Source organism: Prinia subflava, chromosome 12 (assembly GCF_021018805.1).
Source record: "Prinia subflava isolate CZ2003 ecotype Zambia chromosome 12, Cam_Psub_1.2, whole genome shotgun sequence".
Classification (NCBI taxonomy): Eukaryota; Metazoa; Chordata; class Aves; order Passeriformes; family Cisticolidae; genus Prinia; species Prinia subflava.
The window spans coordinates 3,663,081-3,683,585 of NC_086258.1; the positions used below are offsets into that span (position 1 = coordinate 3,663,081).

At 51.4% G+C, this 20,505-nt stretch overlaps 1 protein-coding gene across 2 annotated transcripts in view; it reads right to left on the minus strand.

The window, feature by feature from the left end:
• Positions 1 to 20,505, minus strand: part of ASTN2 (astrotactin 2) — a 322,339-nt gene that overhangs the window by 174,693 nt on the left and 127,141 nt on the right. For both annotated transcript variants that reach the window (XM_063410172.1, XM_063410173.1), the window contains exons 7-10: positions 17,031 to 17,198; positions 7,764 to 7,848; positions 6,859 to 6,933; positions 5,931 to 6,068 (exon numbers count right to left, since the gene is read on the minus strand). In XM_063410172.1, the coding sequence (XP_063266242.1) occupies positions 5,931 to 6,068; positions 6,859 to 6,933; positions 7,764 to 7,848; positions 17,031 to 17,198 (466 nt within the window). The remainder of the gene's footprint in view (positions 1 to 5,930; positions 6,069 to 6,858; positions 6,934 to 7,763; positions 7,849 to 17,030; positions 17,199 to 20,505) is intronic.

Below are 20,505 nucleotides of genomic sequence, written 5' to 3' on the forward strand. Positions count from 1 at the left end.
CCCCACCCTAATTATATAATTATTGGATGAGCAACATGGCCTTTCACCCTTCATGAGCATCCCAGCAGATATCAGTGGTGATACAGGTATGAGTTTCAAAAACCTGACAGCCCCTCCATGCCAGTAACTGCATCCATTCTAGCACTGCAGTGGATGTGTGGATGGACACACAGCTACAACAGCAGATCCATATGGAGAATATGGAGAAGCTACAGTGCCAAATCCTACTGGGTGACAGGAGATCCCAGAGACATCAAAGGGAATCATTCTGGGTGTGAGACAGCCTCTGCAGATTTGGCAAGTGTAGGGTATTTTTAATTGTCTCAATAAACATATAAACAAAATCTGTTCACTTGCTGGGTTTTTGTGGTTTTGTTTTTTTTTTTCCCTCCTGGGCTCTGCAGCACCATGGACAAGAGGAACTGCAATCACTCAGCTGCCAAACTTGGAGCTGGTGCTCCCTGTGATGGATTTGCCTACGAGCCAGGCCCAAATTTACATCCCCTGTCCCTTAGAGGTTTGATCATTTTCTGTGCAGTTTTACAGCACAGCATTAAGACCTCCAAAAATGCAGTGAGTTCACACAGCAGAGCACAGAGAGTGAAGCTCAGCATTCTTGCAGGAGTTACTAAAAGCCTGGGATGAGGGAAGGCTGAAATGTCCCCTGGATTCTGGGCATGAAGGATGCTGTGGCTGCTGATGGACCAGCAAGAGACAGGCTGAGGGCAGTAAAGCCCTGCACTGTCCCTGCAGTGCTGGGTGATCCACATTTCAATTCTGACCTGCCCTAGATCCTCCCTGGGTGATTTCATCTCCAGCTTTTTGGGGGGAGGTTCCTCTCTTTCCCCATCACAATGCTCCCCTAATTCTCTTATTTTGCTGCTCACACCCTTCAGTGGCTGCTGCAAGATTACATCTCCACTTAGCCACCCCACGGCAAAGCGAGACATACCTGACTCTTCTAACCTGCTCTCATAAATCACAGCAGGAGGCAGGGAGGAGGAAAAATCCTGGGAAGCAGCCAGGACCAAGCTCAGGTGACAGCTGCAGGGCAGGGGCTGATGGCTGCCTCTCTGCAAAGCATCTGTCCCTGCTCTCCAGAGGATGAGGCCAAAGGCTGCCTCTGTCCCAGTGTTAAGCACCAAAAGATGCTTCTCCACCACTTTCTGGGAGACAACAGCATCTCAGGGTGACAGGAAGCCCAGGGCAGAGCACAGGGACGTTATCTGTGGGGATGATGTGTCTCTGTGATGAGCACAGTAATGAATTGCCCTCCCTGCAGAAATGAGTGAGCTGTGCCTGCTGAAGCAATGATCAATTTGCTCCATCATGCAAAGCTGTCCATTCATCATAGCCATGGACTGCAGCCACTCACACCTTCCTGCTGGCCCCAGTGAAGCAGGAGGCTCTGCAGCAGAGCCACGGGCCCCTGCTCTGAACAGCCTAAAAGGAGCTCCCCTCTCCCCCAGCCTCCTGGCTGAGGGTCCCCGTGGCACTGGGCACCCAGAAATCACAGCCTGCTCTGCTCCAGGGGGCAGCAGAAAGACAAGAAGGGAAAAAAGATCAAGTTCCCATGGTGTCCTCTGCACAAATGGCAAGGAGAGCTGGCAGGGTGTGCCTGTGTGCCATACCCCATCCCCACAGACCTCCTGACCCTGAGGAATGCTCACCTGCAGCCGCAGCCATTCCTCTGTGCTCCTGCAGATCAGGAAGGAGGTTAAGGTACAGACAGAAGAGCTTTGCTGCTGCTGCAGCAGGGACAGCAAAGCTGTTTCCACACTCTCCTGTCCCAGATTCCCTTTGCCTTTCTCATCCACTTCATTTTTCATTCTCCTCCACTCCCAGGGAGCCTCACACCACAGTGATCACCACTGACTTGCAAAATCACAAGTGCCCAAATCACTGCAAAACCCCTTCAAAATATCACTCGAAACCCCTGTAAGGCTGGAGCAGCAGTGAGGCTGCAAGAGCACAGCATAGCTGAGCTGGTGAATGCCATGGGCAGAGAGAAAAAGCCTTGCTCCCATCCTTGACAGAAGACAGGACTCATGAGGGCACAGAGAGGGGGAGCAGAGTGTTCTGCCTCTGACAGAATTGAAAATAAAAACAACAAACAAATAAAGAAAAAGTAGAAATAAAAAAATCTATTTGATTGTACTTTGGCAAAGAATTCAGAGAGCAAAGGGGCTCACTTGGGAGCAAAACGAAGATGAATCGACGGTGAGTTCAAGAGAATTCATTCTGCTGCTGAACACTTGTCTCTCCATCAGGACATCTCAAAGGCTTGTCAAGTGAAGGCAAGGCTTTTATTTGTTTCTATGGTTGCCATAACGATAGAGCTATATGTCATGTCAGGCAGCAGCTGAGGCCCGTGCCTCTGATTTATAGCTGCTCAACAGAAATTATCAACTTTTCTGCAGAGCGGGTGGCACGGTGAACCGTGACCGCTGGGCGTCTGCCAGTGCTGTGCTCTGCCTCCAGGGTTAGCTCTCTTCTTGGTCCCCCACAGCTCTGTGTGCCCCAAGGGATGCTTTTATTGTCCCCTGCAGAGATGCTTTTATTTTCCCCTGCAGAGATGCTTTGATTGTCCCTTGCAGAGATGCTTTTATTAACCCCTGCAGAGATACTTCTATTATCCCTGCAGGGATGCTCGGAGCTGGGGCAGTAGGACCTGGGGGCTGTGGGTCACTGCCACAATTAGAGCAATTCCTGACTCACAGGGCAAGCTGTACCTTCCAAAGGCTCGAATGGAGATGGCAAGGTGTCCAGGGAAGGCCAGCAGAAGGACTGAACACCCAACAGTTATTTGTTTAACAGAATTTTATAGACAACTGTGTTTTTACCACCAGGTTATGGGAGAAATACAAGTAAGAGAGAGAGATGGGAATGGAAACAAAGAGGGGTCTTGAAAACAAGCAAGACAGGGTTGGACTGGGATGTGTTTGTTGTCCTGGCAGGGGATGTGCTGCAAGGACAAGACCAGGCTGTGGGGAGAGCCCTGCAGCACTGCTGGCCAGGCTCATCTGAACAAAGACGTCACCATGAGCGTGGCTGTGACAGTCCCAGGCTGCGACTGATGTGATCATTGTGAGGAGGATCAGACTCTGGGGGCGAGGAAGGGATGCTCAGAGTGGTCACTGATAAATTATATATGCCAGTTTCATTAACTCTAAGCACTCTCATTCCTAATTTATGACGCACAGCCCTAAAACCTCCAGCATCAAGTTTTGCACACTCCTGTGTCCTGTCCCCTGAGGCCCCTGGAGCATCCTAGGGGGATGTTTGCATGAAGCCTGTTGGTTCCTGTTTGCTGGAAGTTTCTCTAATGACTCAGGGGTAGCAGGGGAAGGTTTGGACCCTTCACCCCCATCCACCAGAGCACAGCTTGTTGCACTGCCCAGCAGTGAACCACACGGAGAGCAGCACTGGAGTCAGCATTTCCCCAGAGAGCTGCTGAAAGGCCGAGCCCCACCTGTCCCTCTGCATCTCAAGCATCTTCATAAAAACACAAGGCCACGTTTGAACCTTTAACCCTCTGAGTTGTAAAGACTTCATCACTTGTTTTCTCCAAAGCAGGCTTTCTGCCATTTCCCTCCATTAAACTCTTCAAGACAAGCGACCCCAGAGGCAAAGGTGTCAGACTAATGAAAGGTCTGCAGGAATGCAGCACGCTCGTTATTACAGACACAAAGGAGCACAGCCCTGAGCCACCATCACAGTGTCACAGGACAAGCAGGGCACGCCGGGCACTGGGGCACAGCTGTGGGAGCTCAGCCCAGGCTCTGCCCCGTGGCATGGAGATGGGACTGTATTATAGCCCAAGCACTGAGGGTTCAGGAAGAATTCTTCATTGGAAAAGGGCTGTCAAGCATTGGAAGGGGCTGCCCAGGGAGGTGGTGGAATTGTCATCCCTGGAAATATTAAAGAAGTAACTGAACTTGGCACTCAGTGCACTGGTCTGGGTGACAAGGTGGGGGTTGGTCACGGGTCGGATTCAATCCCTGAGGTCTTTTCCAACCCTTGAGGTCTTTTCCAACCCAAATGATTCAGTGATTCACCTGGAGGAGCTCCCAGCACGGAGGGACAGCAGTGCTGCCACAGTCCCAGAGGCAGAAACAGGAGCCTCCAGGCAGAGGGAGGGATGGCTGTGTCTGAACACCCACACCATGGACAGCACGTGGCACCTCTGATGTCAGTCTGGATCACCACCTGAACATCTGAACCACCCAAACTGCTCCCCTGAGAAGCTGCTGTGTCAGTCCAGAGATAAAACAGAAGCTGCAAGAGAAGCAGCTCTGAAAATACCTTTCTAACTGCATGAAAGCACCCAAGATACTCAGAAGAGGGTTCCACCCACCCTGGGGTGCTGAGGATTCTGAGCTTGCAGCTCCTCGTTTGAGAAGTGTTTCAGTTCTAATGTAGAAATAATAGATTGCTTTTCACTTCTTACTGTATCTGCGAAGCCTTCCATAATTCAACATCAAATATTTATCATTGCGTTTATTAAAGTTTTAATAATTCAGCAGCTCCTGTGTGTAAGATACAAGCACCGTGAACTCACACCTCCCTTATTCTACCTGAGCCACTCCAATATTTATACCTGGGATTCTCAGTTCAGGTTGCATTTATGAGGGGAGCAGGCAACAGCTTTGTGCCAAAACCTCCCCTCCTCCTGCCTGGCACGCATCCATCCCGACAGAGACTTTTCCACAAGGAGCAGTGCCCAGAGACAATTACTGCACTGGAGCAGAAAACAAGCTTCTGAGCCTCTACCTTCACCGAGGCACTTTTAATGAAGATATGAGGAGGAAAGAAAGAAATAATGTTCTCTTGGCACTTTGGCTAGGAAAATGTTAGCATAAACCTTCCCTTTCTCAAATGAAAAGCAGAAGTTGTTGCAGACAAGAAAAACAACGCTCCTAAAAGAGCCAAACTGGGATGGGTATGTACCACCAGTCTCTTCTCACAAGAAAGGGAACAAGCACTAATTAGCAACAAAAACACACACACTGAAGTGAGAACATCTTAGATGCCAGTCCTGGCTCTGCCACAGCTTTTGTAGGCACTTGCTTTGACTGCAGCCCTGCCAAGATGAGGGGACAGAAGAAATGGAAATCCATTCCTCATCACTTTGGGAAAAGACAAGACAGAAGGGGCTGGGGCACACAAGGATCCTGCTGGAGCCCAGGGAGATGATTCATAACAAAACCCAGAATTTGCAAGTCAGGAAATTGTGTCTGGAGTCAAGAGGAGAAAGCAGCAAGAAGGAAGGGAGAGAAGAAGGAAACATGGAGTTTCCCTGGCACTCAACAGTCACATGCTCAATCTTAATTTAATGGGATAGAGGGGAATGCACACTAAATACCTTCAGAATTAAACCCTTATAATTTACAGTTACACCCTTGTAAACCAGACCAAAGAGGATAACCACCACCAAGGTGATCAGTGAAATGTCCAGGCATTCACTGAACTCCAAAAAGGAAAAAAAACCTGAACCAAAACAAACCAAAAAACCTCTGATTGTATAATTATTGGATGAGCAACATGTCCTTTCACCCTTCGTGAACATCCCAGCAGGTATCAGTGGCCAGGTGTATTTGGTACAGGTATGAGTTTCAAGAACATGACAGCCCCTCTATCCCAATAAATGCATCCATTTCAGCACTAACATTACATTTAAGCCACTCTCAAATTGCCTTGCCACAGGTTCCTACCAATTCACCTGCCTGTAGTGGCAGATTTCACAGTTGCACACTCAGGCCTGGCCTATTCCCATCAGCCCAAAGAGCCTGGAGAGCAGTCCCATCAGATTTCTTATTGAAAGGAAATTAATCAAACCTATCATCACAGAAATTACTGCATCCTCAATAACAATTTAAAGAGCCGAGCAGGCACTCAAGCATGAAGAAAACGAGAAATCTGCTTCCTACCTGACATCTGCTGGATCTTCTGTCACCAGAACATCTGTCTTGCAGCTGGCAAGGGGATTGATGGAAAGCTCCACGGGGGGCACCACGAAGCTCTTACTGACTGGCAGCCACAGCCCTTGACCCAGGCTGTAGGTGGACCTGGAAAAAGGACAGAGATGTCACACAGGAACAGTGTCCACAGGGAGTGGTGGCCGTCCACAGCCCGCTCAGGAGCCAGAGCAGTGGTGGCACCATGAGATAAGTCAGTGATTTGGTCTTGTCCTGAAAGCCAAATGGGAGAGGAATGGCTTGAGATGGGACAGGAGAACATGGGGATGGGAAAACTCTTCTTTTTATTCCAGGATGAGTTTCGTGCTGTCCTCATGTTTGCTGAAGGGTCAAGAGGGGAACCCTTCTCTGCCTGCCAAATATGGACAAATCTTTCAGGTGTGTCACAGACAAATGGCACTTGTCCCCTCACCAGCACAAGGATGTGTCGCTATAGGACATGAACAAAAGACGAGAGGCTCCAAATATTTCAGAAGGCAAAAGGCGTAAAAAAGCCTTTAATTGTCTAATTTTATAAGGTGTTCCAATACAGACTTAACAGGATTGGTGAACAGGACTGACACCTCCCCAATCCCATTGGTTAAATCAGAGAAACAGCCAAAATGTTTTTCTCTGAGAACCAGAAAGGCAAACACCACCTAGAGAAAGATTGTATTGGGAAAGGATAGTTGTTTGGCCAAGATTGTTTTGGGAAGAAGCTTTTCTAAGAAGCTTTTCCCTTGGGAAAGGAGTTAGCAGCTACCAGCAGGCTAAAATCTCTAAGGCCTAAAAATATCAGGCCCACAAGGATGAGGTGGGATTGACCAAGAGGTTGCATCCACTGAGAGTCCTTGTGGCTCTCCCTTCCCAAACTCCCCAGCTGAGCCCTCCTGTGACTCACCTGAGTATCTTCTCTGGCGCCTGCTCTCCCGTGACCAAGTCATATCCCCGCTCCAGCGTCGTGTAGGGCCAGGGGCTGGCAGGAGAGAGGGCAAACACAGCTGAGCACATCCCTGGGCTGGGCCAGTGGCACCGTGATCACCCAAGGGAGCGCTCAGCACCAGGGGAGCGGGCAGAGGCAGCCCAGCGTGTCCCCATTCACCCCTCCCTGTGTCCCCTCTCACTTTTCCCTGTGTCCCCACTCACCCTTTGCTGTGTCCCCACTCACCCCTCGCTGTGTCCCCTCTCACCCCTCGCTGTGTCCCCACTCTCCCCTCGCTGTGTCCCCACTCACCCCTCGCTGTGTCCCCTCTCACCCCTCGCTGTGTCCCCACTCTCCCCTCGCTGTGTCCCCACTCTCCCCTCGCTGTGTCCCCACTCACCTCTCGCTGTGTCCCCTCTCACCCGTCCCTGTGTCCCCTCTCTCCCCTCGCTGTGTCCCCACTCACCCCTCGCTGTGTCCCCACTCTCCCCTCGCTGTGTCCCCTGTCACCCCTCGCTGTGTCCCCACTCTCCCCTCGCTGTGTCCCCACTCTCCCCTCGCTGAGTCCCCTGTCACCCCTCGCTGTGTCCCCACTCTCCCCTCGCTGTGTCCCCACTCACCCCTCGCTGTGTCCCCACTCTCCCCTCGCTGAGTCCCCTGTCACCCCTCGCTGTGTCCCCTCTCACCCCTCGCTGTGTCCCCACTCTCCCCTCACTGTGTCCCCACTCACCCCTCGCTGTGTCCCCTGTCACCCCTCGCTGTGTCCCCACTCACCCCTCGCTGTGTCCCCACTCACCCCTCGCTGTGTCCCCTGTCACCCCTCGCTGTGTCCCCACTCACCCCTCGCTGTGTCCCCTGTCACCCCTCGCTGTGTCCCCACTCACCCCTCGCTGTGTCCCCAGTCGCTGCGCACACACAGGTGCCGATGCACGGGGTCAGGGGCGTACCCTTCGTGGCAGCTGCACTCTCCTGTAACACAGCAGGGAGGGGGGAGATGTCTCTGGTGTGTCAGTGACTGCAGAGCCAGGCCCTCCTCCCCTGCTGCCCGTCTCTGCTTTGTCACAGCCACTCCGGCCCCTCCTGTGCCTCTGGAGCACTTTGGACTCCAGAAAGGAGCCCCAGGAGGTGTGGAGAAGGAGATGTGGAAAGCTGTAAGGAACCCGTAGTTCTTCTCAGGGAGGGGATTTCATGATCCAGCACCCACAGTGGCTGGGGATGGGGTTTCATGATGCAGAAGGTCTGTCCTTAACCAGTGCTCCTGTGCAGTGCTGCAGCCAGGGGTTCACTCCTCAGCAGGGGTCTTGACCTGGCTTGAGCAGTGTCCACCCTGTGCAATCCCCAAGGTGGACACCACAAACCCATCCCACGTCCCTTTCCCACCTCTGCTCTGCCACCTGGCACCAGGGCAAGAGAGCAGAGCCTCCTGCAGCCCAAACCTCCACTGAAAGATGCAGAACTCCCCACCCTCCACCCTCCACAGACAGTTCCTGTGCTGTGTCCCCATCCCACAGTGAAGGGGCTGGAGCCCTGCTCCCCTCTGCTCTCTGGGTGCTGCCTCACCCTTGCTCCTCTCTTCTGACAGCAGGAGAAGACATTTCCCACACCAGAAACCCGACCGCACTTGGCCCAAATTGATTCAGTGTTTGGTAGAAATACATAACCCGGGGCAAGAAACAGCAAAATCAAAAGATTAATTGGATTTGCACGTGGAATTTCTGCTACAAGCTGCTGCCAGTGTTTCCCCCCCGCCCTCCCCTCCTCTCCCCATCGTGCCTGACGGTGCAGCAAGGCTGAGCTGTAAACACTGCTGAGGTGGGACCTGGGGAGGATGCTGGGGAGGTGGGTACCCCCCCTCAGTGCCAATGCAGACTGGCAGCCACCTGCCTGCTCCCTGGGATGCCAGGCAAGTTCTTAAAATGCCTCACAAGGATTACAGTAAAGAGCTTTATTATTGTCAGGAGGGAGCACGATGGGGATTCAGCCGCTGAGATTTTTTTGAGGAAGAGACGCCTGGGAAGGGAGAGGCAGCAAAAAAAGGAAAGAGTGGGGGGAAAAAAAGAGACGGCTAATGATGTGCTAAAATGCAACAGCACCTTCATGAAATATTCACTGCCTCAAATGCGTCTAATATTAAAGATTAAATGTCCTGGGATTTGTCCTAGCGACTTCGAAGCACTGATTTATGATCTGTCAAAAGCTGCTAACCTCATGATTCATAACAGGAGCGGCAGGAACATTGCTGCTCCAAAGGGGAAGAGTTGGGAGAGAGATGGCAGCGCTTGGCCCTGCTCAGGCTCTTCCCTGCCTGGGGGCTGGGGCGGTCTCAGTGCAAGAAAACACAGGTCCTAATGGCTCCATCAGTGATTTTAAAAAAAGAAAAGTTATTTTTTCCTTGGGTGCTTAGTACGCAAGTTTCCCCAGCCGTGCTGTGGATCATTAATTCCTGGCGCTTATTACATAACAAATATATGCTCTGCAAATGAGAGACATCTCAAAGTGCTTGCGAAGCAGAGCTGGGAGTCTTGGGGCACTGGCTCACGCTCGGCTCCTGCCACAGAAATTAGAGCAAGTAAAGAAAAAACACCTACAGAGGTCAGCATCCCATGGCCCAAACACCTCCCCCACTATGGATGGCTGGGGGTGCTGGGTGGTAAAACCCCTTCCCACGGTGCAGGAGGGTTTATTTTGTCTGCTGGCTTGTTTACTGCTCCATCAGTTTGGCATCAGAGGGAGGAACTCTATCAACCAGGAGAAATATTGATTTTATCGACTCCAATCCTGGACTTTCAGCAGCTACAGCCGGTGCTCAAGACTTTATTGGGAGGTTTATTGGGAGGTTTATTTCAGTAAGTGAGAGGGCAAGTGGTGGCACCAGCTGGGGAGAGATGCAGGGCAGGAGAGAGTGGAGATTAGCTTTCCACAGGTCTCCCAGGGTTTTGGAAACTGGGTAGGAAGGCTCCCAAGCATGAGATCAGCTGAGTGCTGCAGTCTGCTGGAGGAGTGAGGACTCCATCCCCTCAGGTCAGGTGGTTTAGGATCTACTCCTCTATCAAGAACCATGAACTGACAATTAGTGGGGCTTCCAAAAAATTTCAGCAGAACCTGCTGTGCTCTTGCAGGTTCTCGGGAGCTTTTGCCCTCTCCCCAACAGCATCCACCTGCCTTCCCTGGCCTCCTGAACTACTCTGTTGTTTTCAGTCTGTCCCCATCCTTCCCAGAGACAACGCTGAGCCAGGGAGGATGCTGAGCCTGGCTAACCCCCATGGAATGAGAAACACCTGATAAAGTGCCTGGAGTGGGGGAAACACAGTTCCCATACCTCTAAACTCTCTTTAGGGTGTGTTTTTTAACACGCTGCTAAAATAAATCAAACCATCAAAAGGCCAGACTAAAGTGTCTTTGTTTAAAGCAACTGCATCCAAGATGAACGCAGTTATCCACTCAACCCTGCTGCAGCTAAGTTAGGATTCAAGCTGAGCTTGAAGCCAAAGTCAACCAAAGTAACCAAGTTTGACAAATAACTGCACCTGGAGCTGGATGCAATTTCCACAGGTCCTGCACACGCCTCTGTGCAGCGTTCAGCTGCTGTGGGAGCACAAATGAATCAGGATCTACCAACCCCCAGCACAAGAATCCTGCTCCCACTGCCAGCACCCCTCACCCTGCCCATGGCACAGCCCTTCCCCTGCCTCTGGATTCAGAATCCAGGTTGGATAATCCATGGCAATTTTTCAGCTGTTACAGCCAAAAGAAGGATCACTGCTCACTCAGTATAAATGAGGGCAGGTCCCAGTGCTCAGCTCTGGAGGTCCAAATTGTATTTCCAGTGTGTTATTAAACAGGTGGAGGCTTTAGCTCTCTTTTTTTTTTTTTTACAGAAAAGCTAGAAGTTGCTGAATTCCACTCTCCATGCTGTGCTGCTGTTTCTGGAATGGGGAATGGGGTCTCACACTGCACCCACACCCTCCCTGCCCGTCCCCACAGTGCCTGGGAGCAGCAGAGCAGGGCTGCAGGATGAACCATCAGCATGCCAGATAAGCCTGTTAGCCTCATTATGGAGAGAGCTGATCTGTGGTGATAATGCTGCAGGAATCCCCCTAATCCAGCCCAGCGCTCAGCAGGATGTGGAGGCTCTCAGAGTCCCTGTGCTCCCAGGGAAGCTGCTCTGTGCTGTCACTGGCACTTTTATTTGAGGAGCTGGAGGAGCTCTGGCAGTGGTGTTGCCTGTCAGCCTTCTGCTGGCACTGCTGATGTCCCTGATTCTCTCCTCCGTGGCAGCACCTCCAACCCTGGTCCTGGAGCAGGGCCCTGCTGTGCCAGGGCTGTGCCCCAGCTGCACAGGGACATCCTGGGGACAGGTCCAGACCCCAGCTGGGGTGGCAGCCTGATCCCAAAGGCTGTGGGGCTGCAAACACACACCTTTGCAGCTGTGTGAGCATTGCACAAACACGCTCACAGCTCTTTCAGGGCTGCCTCTCCCACCCCAAGGGATACAGAGCTCAGTTTTTGTGTCCACTCCTCTCTGGACATACACACACCCTGCAAGGAACACACCAGCCCCAGCAGGGCATCCTCAGTGCCACTGAGCCTCAAAGCTGCAGCACCACGTTCCCAGCCTGCCAGTAAAGCTCTTGAAAAGCTCCTCTTCTACCCCTGGTGCCTGCTGTTCCTGCTCTTCAGGGATGGCAGTTTCCAAACCTGAGTCTCTGCTTCATCCTGATGAGAAATGCCACTTTTGTAGCAGCAGTTTAGCACTCAAGGAACAAGACAAAGAAAGTGGCTCCTGCCCTGTCGACCTGGCACAGAGCATGGACGGAAAACCTGGATGGAATGTGACAGTTACCTCTCCTCTACCCCTGCTGCAAGTCACCCTCCTCACCCTCATCCATCACAGCACTTAAGTGCAAGCTTAACCTCCAAGGACTGTGCCTGAGTGAAAGCCCTGCACAGATTTAATTCTCATTATCATCTGCTCAGCTCCCACACCGCACCTCCAAGGAGCACATGAGCTGCTGAAAGGTCCTGAGGGTGGCCTGTGTGCCATGGCTGTCACCTTCTGGGCTGGGCACTGCCCCAGAGCTGCCCACGGAGGGATGAGAAGCCCCTGGAACACCGTTTGGATGGCCCAGTCAGGGGGATGGGTTCAGGAGCAGCTCCACACAGCCAAACCCATCCCTCTTCCCTCCTCCCTGTGCTCTTTAGACAAGCACGGGAAATGCCATTACAAGAGCATTAGCAGCTGCAGGATTAAACACTCTAATGGCAGAAAATGAGAGTGCAAAGACAGCACAGATAACCTTAACTCGGCCCCTCGCAGGCATGAGTTTTGATTGCTGTTTATGTGTAACACTTCAGCCTGGAGCTAAATTAACTTGGGAGTTAACTGCCTGCTGCCCTGCTTGGTGCACCAGGCAAGCTGTGCCTCCACAGGAGGAGGAATGGGATATTACATGGGTTTTGACCAAGTTATTAAACTCCACACCTTAGAGAGACAGAACCTCATTCTATAAAAGTCTAAGTCAATAAAGGCACCGGGATCCTCCAACGGCGAAAATAGCACAAGTACACAAGAACAAACAAATATTACTTGATGTGCACAGAACCTGCATGGTATTAAACTGAACTACAGGAAGGAATGGCTGTTTTCATAAACACAAATACACCCTTGCCAAGGTTGGTCATCTCCTGATTTACATGCTCAGCTCTGCAACCTACAAATCCCCTTAACAGGTTGCCTTTAAAAAAACAGCTCTGTGTAAAACAACTTTCATCTGCCTCCGGCCCACAACACACCCCTGCCCTACCCAGACAGCAGAACCATCTGTGGCTCTGGTGACAAACTGGCCCATTTGGACGATGATGGAAAACTTTTTTTTTTTTTTTTAGTCTCCTCGTGCCAATTTCCAGAAAAGAACCTTTGCTACTACATTTCATCTGGCTCCTTCAAGCTCGTGCTTACTGCTTTGTTGGGGGGGAGCTACCAATTGTGGATGCAATGAGAGAATTTTGATGAAGAAACGCCTGATTTATAGACGGGGAAGAAAAGTTTCAACACATTTGCACCTGCTAATCAAGGTAGCTATCCATCTCATTTATGCCACTGCTCCAGCAAGCCTGACAGCACAAAATCAGAGGCTGTTTCTTCCAGCATTTGGCCCTGAGGGATTGATTCTCCAGCAGGTCTCTTCAGCAATGCCCACAGAATGTGCAAGTGAATCAGTTTTGTGCATACAAAGCAGGTAATTGTGCTCACAAATCAGGATTTGCATATGCTGCTGGAAAGGGATGCTCTCGTGGAGGCTGGTGAGGGAGGCTGGCGAGGCAGCAAGCACTCCTGGATTTTACCCAGGGGTATCCCAGAGCGTGGCACCAGCAGCAGCACCAGCACTGCTCCCACATCTCTTCAAAATGTGGAGAGTGAGGAGAGCTGACAGCCAGTCCCACAAGACAACAAACCTTCCCCGTTCTCATCTCCAGCAGCACAGGCAGGGAGGATGGGGGATTTTGGCTGAGCACCTCCAGCCAAGGAGCACATCCTGCCCTGGAGGGTGCCTGTCCCTCCTGAGGTGGCAGCTGGGCATGGTCAGTGTGTCACATCTGCAGGGAGGAGCCCTCAGCAGCCTCCATGTGTCTCTGGATTTGCAGTCACACCCACCAGCCTGGCCGTTTCCAAGGCAGGAGGGTGAGGGAGATGACATTTTGCTCGTGTGCAGATGTCAGTGCTCCCTCTGAAATGCTCTGATGAGCTGGGGCTTTGCAACACAGGTTTCAAATTTGTCAGGGGGGCAGCAATCACTTAATTAAAGAGTGAGTCACACGACAGAGATGCGAGGGAAGGCAAATTAAGGTCAGGCAACAAAGTGGATTTTGCCATTCCCTGGTGTTTCAGAGCCTCTGTTTTCACTGGGAATTATTCTTCACACTGAAGGAGCGTGGAGTGTCCGGAGTCACAAGTCAGTACATTGTACAGACAAATCCCATCCAAAACCCAAACCCAAAGAGTGTCACCAGAGAGAGCAGATGTGACCTGGGGCTCTCTGTCCAAAGGTGTGCCAGGAGCCCATGGCACTGCCACCAAGGGTAGGTCCTGCCCACAGAGCTCTGTCTACACCTTGGAGCAAGAAAGACTGGGACAAGGCTGGATCCAGTCTGCCATGGAATGGCTCCAAGGGTAGGGCTGAAGTCCCATTGGCCATAAATGTGCTGGAGGACCTCAATGCTGGCTCTGCTGCTCTTCACAGGGGCAACTTCGAAGGCTTTCAGCCTCCAGAGAGATCAAACCTCAGTTTGTCATTCTCATTGTTGCTCTGTCCAGCCCGAGAAGGCAGAGGACAGGGGAATCCCTGGCACCCATCATTTGGGATGCTCACAGAGAGGATAAAATCCCTGACCCGAAAAGGTTGAAATCTAGACAGGATTTATGTGCTGCAGTAAAACCACAGGCCTTCCTCTCTCATGGTGATAAAAATAAATCACCCTTAAAAATAGAATGGCATTAATAAAACTAAATCTAAAAGTGCATGCAGTGTGTCATGGGGTTACAGTCTGCCTCAGCCTGGTGGGGAAACTTCTCACCAGTTAAAGGCTGCTCAATGGTGATGGACAAGGTGCACTGGGTTATGTCCTGGGGTACAGGGTCAAGCAGGTACTTCCAAAGGCCTAATTTCAGTTCTTGTGAAGTTTGGACCTCTTAAGGGAGTCTTAGATTTAGGCTATGAAGGGCAGCAGCCCCATCAGCCAGTCCTGCTCAATCCACACGGATCCAACTGGCAGAAAGAAATGAGAAAAATGCTGTTTATTCATGTGCACACTGCCAGGCTGGAGAGAGGGGGAGAGCCCATGGACAGATTTCAGGAGAAGGACCTGAAGGCTGAGATCCAGGCTGCTGTGCCCTCACCACGGGCAGGCAGGGGCCGTGGGCACCAGGGCTGGGAGCCCCAGAGCAGCTGCCGAGGTTCAGCCGCAGCACAGCGCTGGGGCAGAGCAGCTCTGGGACAATGAGCATCACTCCCTAACCTGCAAACGACATCTGACACGTCCTGCTCAAGCATGGGGCATCCAGCAGGAGCTGCTGGGAGCTGGGGATGCAGCAGGAGCTGCTGGGAGCTGGGGATGCAGCAGGAGCTGCTGGGAGCTGGGGATGCAGCAGGAGGGGGTGGGAGCTGGGGATGCAGCAGGGGTGGGAGCTGGGGATGCAGCAGGGGTAGGAGCTGGGGATGCAGCAGGGCTGGGAGCTGGATATGCAGCAGGAGTGGGAGCTGGATATGCAGCAGGAGTGGGAGCTGGGGATGCAGCAGGAGTGGGAGCTGGGGATGCAGCAGGAGCAGGGTCGGGGGATGCAGCAGGAGCTGCTGGGAGCTGGGGATGCAGCAGGAGCTGCTGGGAGCTGGGGATGCAGCAGGAGCTGCTGGGAGCTGGGGATGCAGCAGGGCTGGGAGCTGGGGCTGCAGCAGGAGCTGCTGGGAGCTGGGGATGCAGCAGGAGCTGCTGGGAGCTGGGCTGGCTCCCAGTGCAGCCGCTCCTCGCAGCCGAGGCCACGCCAGGATCCAGCCAGCCCTGCCTGCTGCCAGGGATGGGGCTGGCGAGGGCAGCCACAGGGCTCTCCCCACAGGGCAGTCGTGGTCTGGCTCCATACGGTCTCCCCGTGGTTTCTGCTGGAGGCAGAGTTGTTTCTCTCCTCCGCTGAACCAGGGCACAGCTGAATGCATCTCCTCTCTCCCACTGAGGTGGCTGCATTTTGCCAGTGCCTGAAACAAAAATCCTTCTGCTGTGTGACATCTGGATGAGAAGAGCCTCCTCCTGCACCATCTCCATCTGTCAGTGTGGCTGTTGGCACCTCCCAGCCCTCCCTGGGACTTCAGGTGATGCCCAGGGCTGTCTACACAGGGAATTCATCCAGCATCACCGTTCTGCTGCAGCCATGCCCTCCAGTGCCTCCGTGCAGACAAGCCTTGAGGAACAGGAATGCTAAGAAGAGAAGATTGTCTTGACCAGGAAAATGAGTTTGTAAGACCAAGTTCAGTATTTGCATCTCAGCTGAGCAGGAAGGGATGAGAACAGGGTCACCATGTTCACCATGGTCACCCCTACCACCCCATGAGGTGTTCATGACTCTGAAGGATTTCTTATTCAAATCCATGTATTAACAACAGTCAGGGGCTTTGGGGGGCTTAGGAAAAGCCTTCTCCACAGTGAGACATCCTTTAAACCCTCTGGCAGAACCAGAACCCAACACCCTTACCTGCAGCCATGAATCTCAGACACACATGAGGGGAAGAAGCTCATAGCTGAGGGGGGAGCAGCTCACAGGGAGAGCTGGGACTAAGCTGGGATGGCACCTCTCTGCAAGGAGACGGGGTTTGGGTGCTCTTCAGACACTCAGCAAGCCAGGACCACCAGGGACACTTGTCTGCACACCACCAAGAAGGCATCCAACACAAGGCTGGTGAGCCCCTGGGGAGTCACAGCACAAAAACCCAGCACAGTCCCCAGGCCACCTTCCTGTCACCCTGTGTTGTTTGCTGTGTTCTGTGCTCTTGGCTCTCTGCAGACTCCATCCCATGTGTCATCCAATAAAGACAGAAGGGAAGGTGACTCCTGTCCTTTGCCCAGCCCCACACCTGAGTCCCAGCAGGGCTGGCTGCTGCCCACAGGCAGGCACTGCACACCAGCAGAACACTCATTTAGAGAGGAGGAGGGATGGCAGAGCTCACAACCCCACCAGGAATGGTTGGAGGACAGATCCAGCCTGGGTGGCCACCAGGTACAAGTACTAGCAGGAATCATGGTGCTCTGCATGTACATGGCCAGAAAAGAAAAGGGATGGAGATGGGATAAACTCACAGGTAGGATTTCCAGGCTGGACAGCAGAACAACTCAACTCAGATGCAGATAAATTCCATGTGCCTGCAGCTGCCACACCAAAGAACTGGTAGATCCACCATTTCAAATCCTCAATTTGTGCCCATCTTCTTCACATTCTGCTGATCAGGGTCACCACTTTGTGACCCTGCTAGTCCCTCTCAGCCCCCCATGCCTACCACTAGGCTAGAGCAGAGGTGAGCCAAGAGGCCACCAAATACCCAGTGACAGACCTTCCCCTCACATCTCCCAGCTTTCCAAGGTCCTCACTCTCCCCTGGCTGCCTTTACCTGTGTCTTGGTCACACAGCTGCTCACAGGCATCGGTGGTCCTCTGTCCACAGAGGTCTCTCACCCAGGGGGACGTGGCATTGATCTGATAGTACAGGGACAGCTTGGCTGGGTTGAGCCAGTCAGAAATGTCCAAGTAGCTCCCCTCGCTCACAACGAAGCTGCTGCCTGGGGGGAGTGAGAAAAGTGTGTTAGGTCAGTGTGGAATCTGAAAGGAAACCCCCAAATATGCATTTTGGTCCAACATCAGAACATTGCACTCCTCAGGAGCTGCTGTGATGACATTATCTGCAAAATAATAATGAGTTCACTGACAGCTGGCCCCAAAGAACTCCATTTGACCACTCCAGAGGAATGTGCTCCAGCACATGGTCCACCAGCTCCTCTGCCCAGACACTTCCCTGCCCTTACACGACTGAGATCTGATTCCCAGATCTCTTCAGAGATGTGGACCAGTGTAATTACTCTGATCTGTAATCAGAGCATCACTGCCCCAGCTCAGGGAGGCGTTGTCCTGGAGGTATCTGGAGCTCAGGGCACAGATGGGCAGCAGCAGCAGGGCCTGTTCACCTTTTGTTGGAGGTGAGTGGATTGGCCCAACACACAACTTCTTGTATGAGTTGTCTCCTACCAGACACTCCCCCACCCTCTCCCTCCTGTGAGTTAAAAGTGAATTCCTGCCAAAAATATTTTCTTACAAAATTTTATGCTTCTTTATTTTGCAAAGTGTATTTTTCCCCACTGGCATCTGGGAATATGCATCATCTAATTAGCCAAATAGATTTTCAGTTCAGCCCAATCATTTCCTTATCTAACATCTGAGGCCCAGCATCGCTTGGGGGATTTTGCAGGCACAGAGGTCCTCATTAACTCTGATCTTCAATTACATTGATTATAAGACTGCCTCCATAACAGTGCTGCACAGATCAGAGAGGAGCCAAAAAACCTCTGCCATTAAGTGGTGTTTTGCAAAACTTACCATGGTAAAAACCTCTAAAAAGAAGGGAGAAGAAACCTGCAAGAAGGAGTGGGCAAAGGGAAGTGCCAGGTAGCCCAGGAACCTGCAGCCACCTTTCCACTAAGTCTGAGGACTTGCAACTTGGGCAAAACTTGCAACCACTGAAGATTGAAATCCTTCTCAGAGATTACTCAGGGATAGCAAGTCTACAGATCCAGGGCCTATTGTCATGAAACTTTAAGGCTTATGGCCCTTAGTAAAGGAATACGACACCATGCTTTTAAGCAGCAATTTACTTTGATGAAAGCCAAGAGATTTAAAAAGCAGGACAACAAACCTGCAGCAGCAGCCACCCCACATGAACCTGCCTGAATACAAACTCTGGATCTGCTTTTGAAGAGGATCCCTGATGCTTAGCAAGAGGGAGCCCTTCTCACCCTCATCCTGCGCCACATTATCCATGCAAAGGATAAAACAAGCAAAGCCTCAAGTCAAGCATCCCAGTGAGTGACCTCATTTTCAGGCATCCCAAGATCTGAGCACCATTCAAATCCCAGCCTTAATTTCCCATAAACTCAGGTCTTTGACACTCAGAGTGTTTATATACCATAAACATATTCACAGGCGCATCTCCTCACTCAAAGCCAATGGAGGCTGCCAAGCTGCTGACTGCTCAAGCAAATGAGAATGAGACATTGCAATCCAGCAGCTCTGGAGACACAGCAAGGCAGGAGCTGCCCCACCAAGGCTGCAGGATACATCTCAATCAGACACAAGGCAGCAGTAAATCACTGGGTAAACCCCCCAGCAAACCCCCCAGCACCACTGGAAAGCAGAGAAACACTGAGCACTAAGTTTCTCAGAGCCACGTGGTTTTATCTCCAATTATTCTTTTCAATGAATTTTTAAAGATAGCCTTCCATGCCAGTAACAACAATTGCTGGTTTCTTTTCCCAAACAGAACTGCATGGAGCACCCTTTGGGAGTGTTTACTATTTACATGTAGGTGTCTATGTGGTAACCTGTCAATTTTGTTTTCCTCCCGATTTCCGCGGCTCCCTAATAAAGAGCAAGGCTTGGCAAGCACGTAGAGTTGTTTTGAGACTCAGCTACAGACAACTCCCTCCGCACCCAAGGACTGAAGAGTGAAACCAGCAGCTCTTGATTAAATCCCTACTTAATGAACCCCAGTTCTGGTTAAAATACAGCTCAGAAGTAACAGAAGCAAACCCGACACAAACCAGACACATCATTCGTATTCCAGGAGATGGAGGTGGCTGGATCTGGCACAGGACCTTGGCCCAGGACCTGCTGCAGGGCAGGGAAGAGCCCATGCTCAGGTGGGTGACCTTTGGAGCTCCCCAACATGGAATCATTGAGGTGGAAAAGACCTCTCAGATCATCAAATCCAACTGTTCCCCCAGGACTGCCATGGCAACCAGACATGTCCCCAGGTGCCACATCCACACATTTAAAATGCCTTTTAAATCCCTCCGGGAACGGGGACTCCATCGCTGCCCTGGGCAGCTGTGCCAGGGCTGGACAAGCCTTTCTGTGAAGAAACTTTTCTTTATATCCAACCTAACGTCCCCTGGTGGAACCTGAGGCCATTTCCTCCTCTCCTATTTCTTGTTACCTGGGAGAAGAGGCCAAACCCCACCTGGTTCCACCCTCCTGTCAAGGAGTTATAAAGAGTGAGAAGATTCCCCCCAAGCCTCCTTTTCTCCACCTGCTCCTCATCAGACTTGTGCTTCAGCCCCTTCTCTGGCTCCAGCTATTTTGAAGATTAATTACTTACTTTGATTTTAGTAAGTCTGATTGAGAAATCATCCTCATTATCAGGTTTTTCAGAGGGCTTGTGGGTGGTTGTTTGTTTGTTTGTTTGTAAAGCAGCACTGAAAACATTTCAATCCAAAAAATTCCCGAGTTCAGGCTCTCTGTAAAATGAAGGTTTTTCTACCTAAGTCTGAAAAAAACCCAAACCTGGGGAAAAGTTTTTGTTTCCTTCCTCCTTCTTTCCTTCCTTCCTTCCCTTTCCTTCCTCAGAGGAAGGAGGGGACAACTTCCAGCAGGGAAACGTCTCACATCTCTGAAGCTGAATGTGTGGCAAGATTTTGAGAGATGTTCACAGACACCCTCCTCACCTTCGCTCCACTGAAAACACAAACACACAAACACCCCAATCTTGATCCCTTTATGGCTCGCCTGGGAAATAAATAACAGAAAAAGGCCTTCTACAAATATTTTGAAAGCTAAAATTCTGATGATTTCAAAGTCTTTGTACATTTTTTTTCTCTTCACTGTCAAAGAATCCACACATAGAAAACAGTTTTCAAAAGTTCCATCATGTACATATCAAAACCACCTTGAAAAGCTCAGAAAGGGCAGGTTGAGGAACAAATCCTTTTAGAAACTACCAAGAACAAACATTTTCTAAGCAAGAGCTGTTTCAAACACCTTCAGCTTGCTGGGAACATCAGCTGGATCTTTTTTCCACAACTGCAGTCTCTGGTTGAA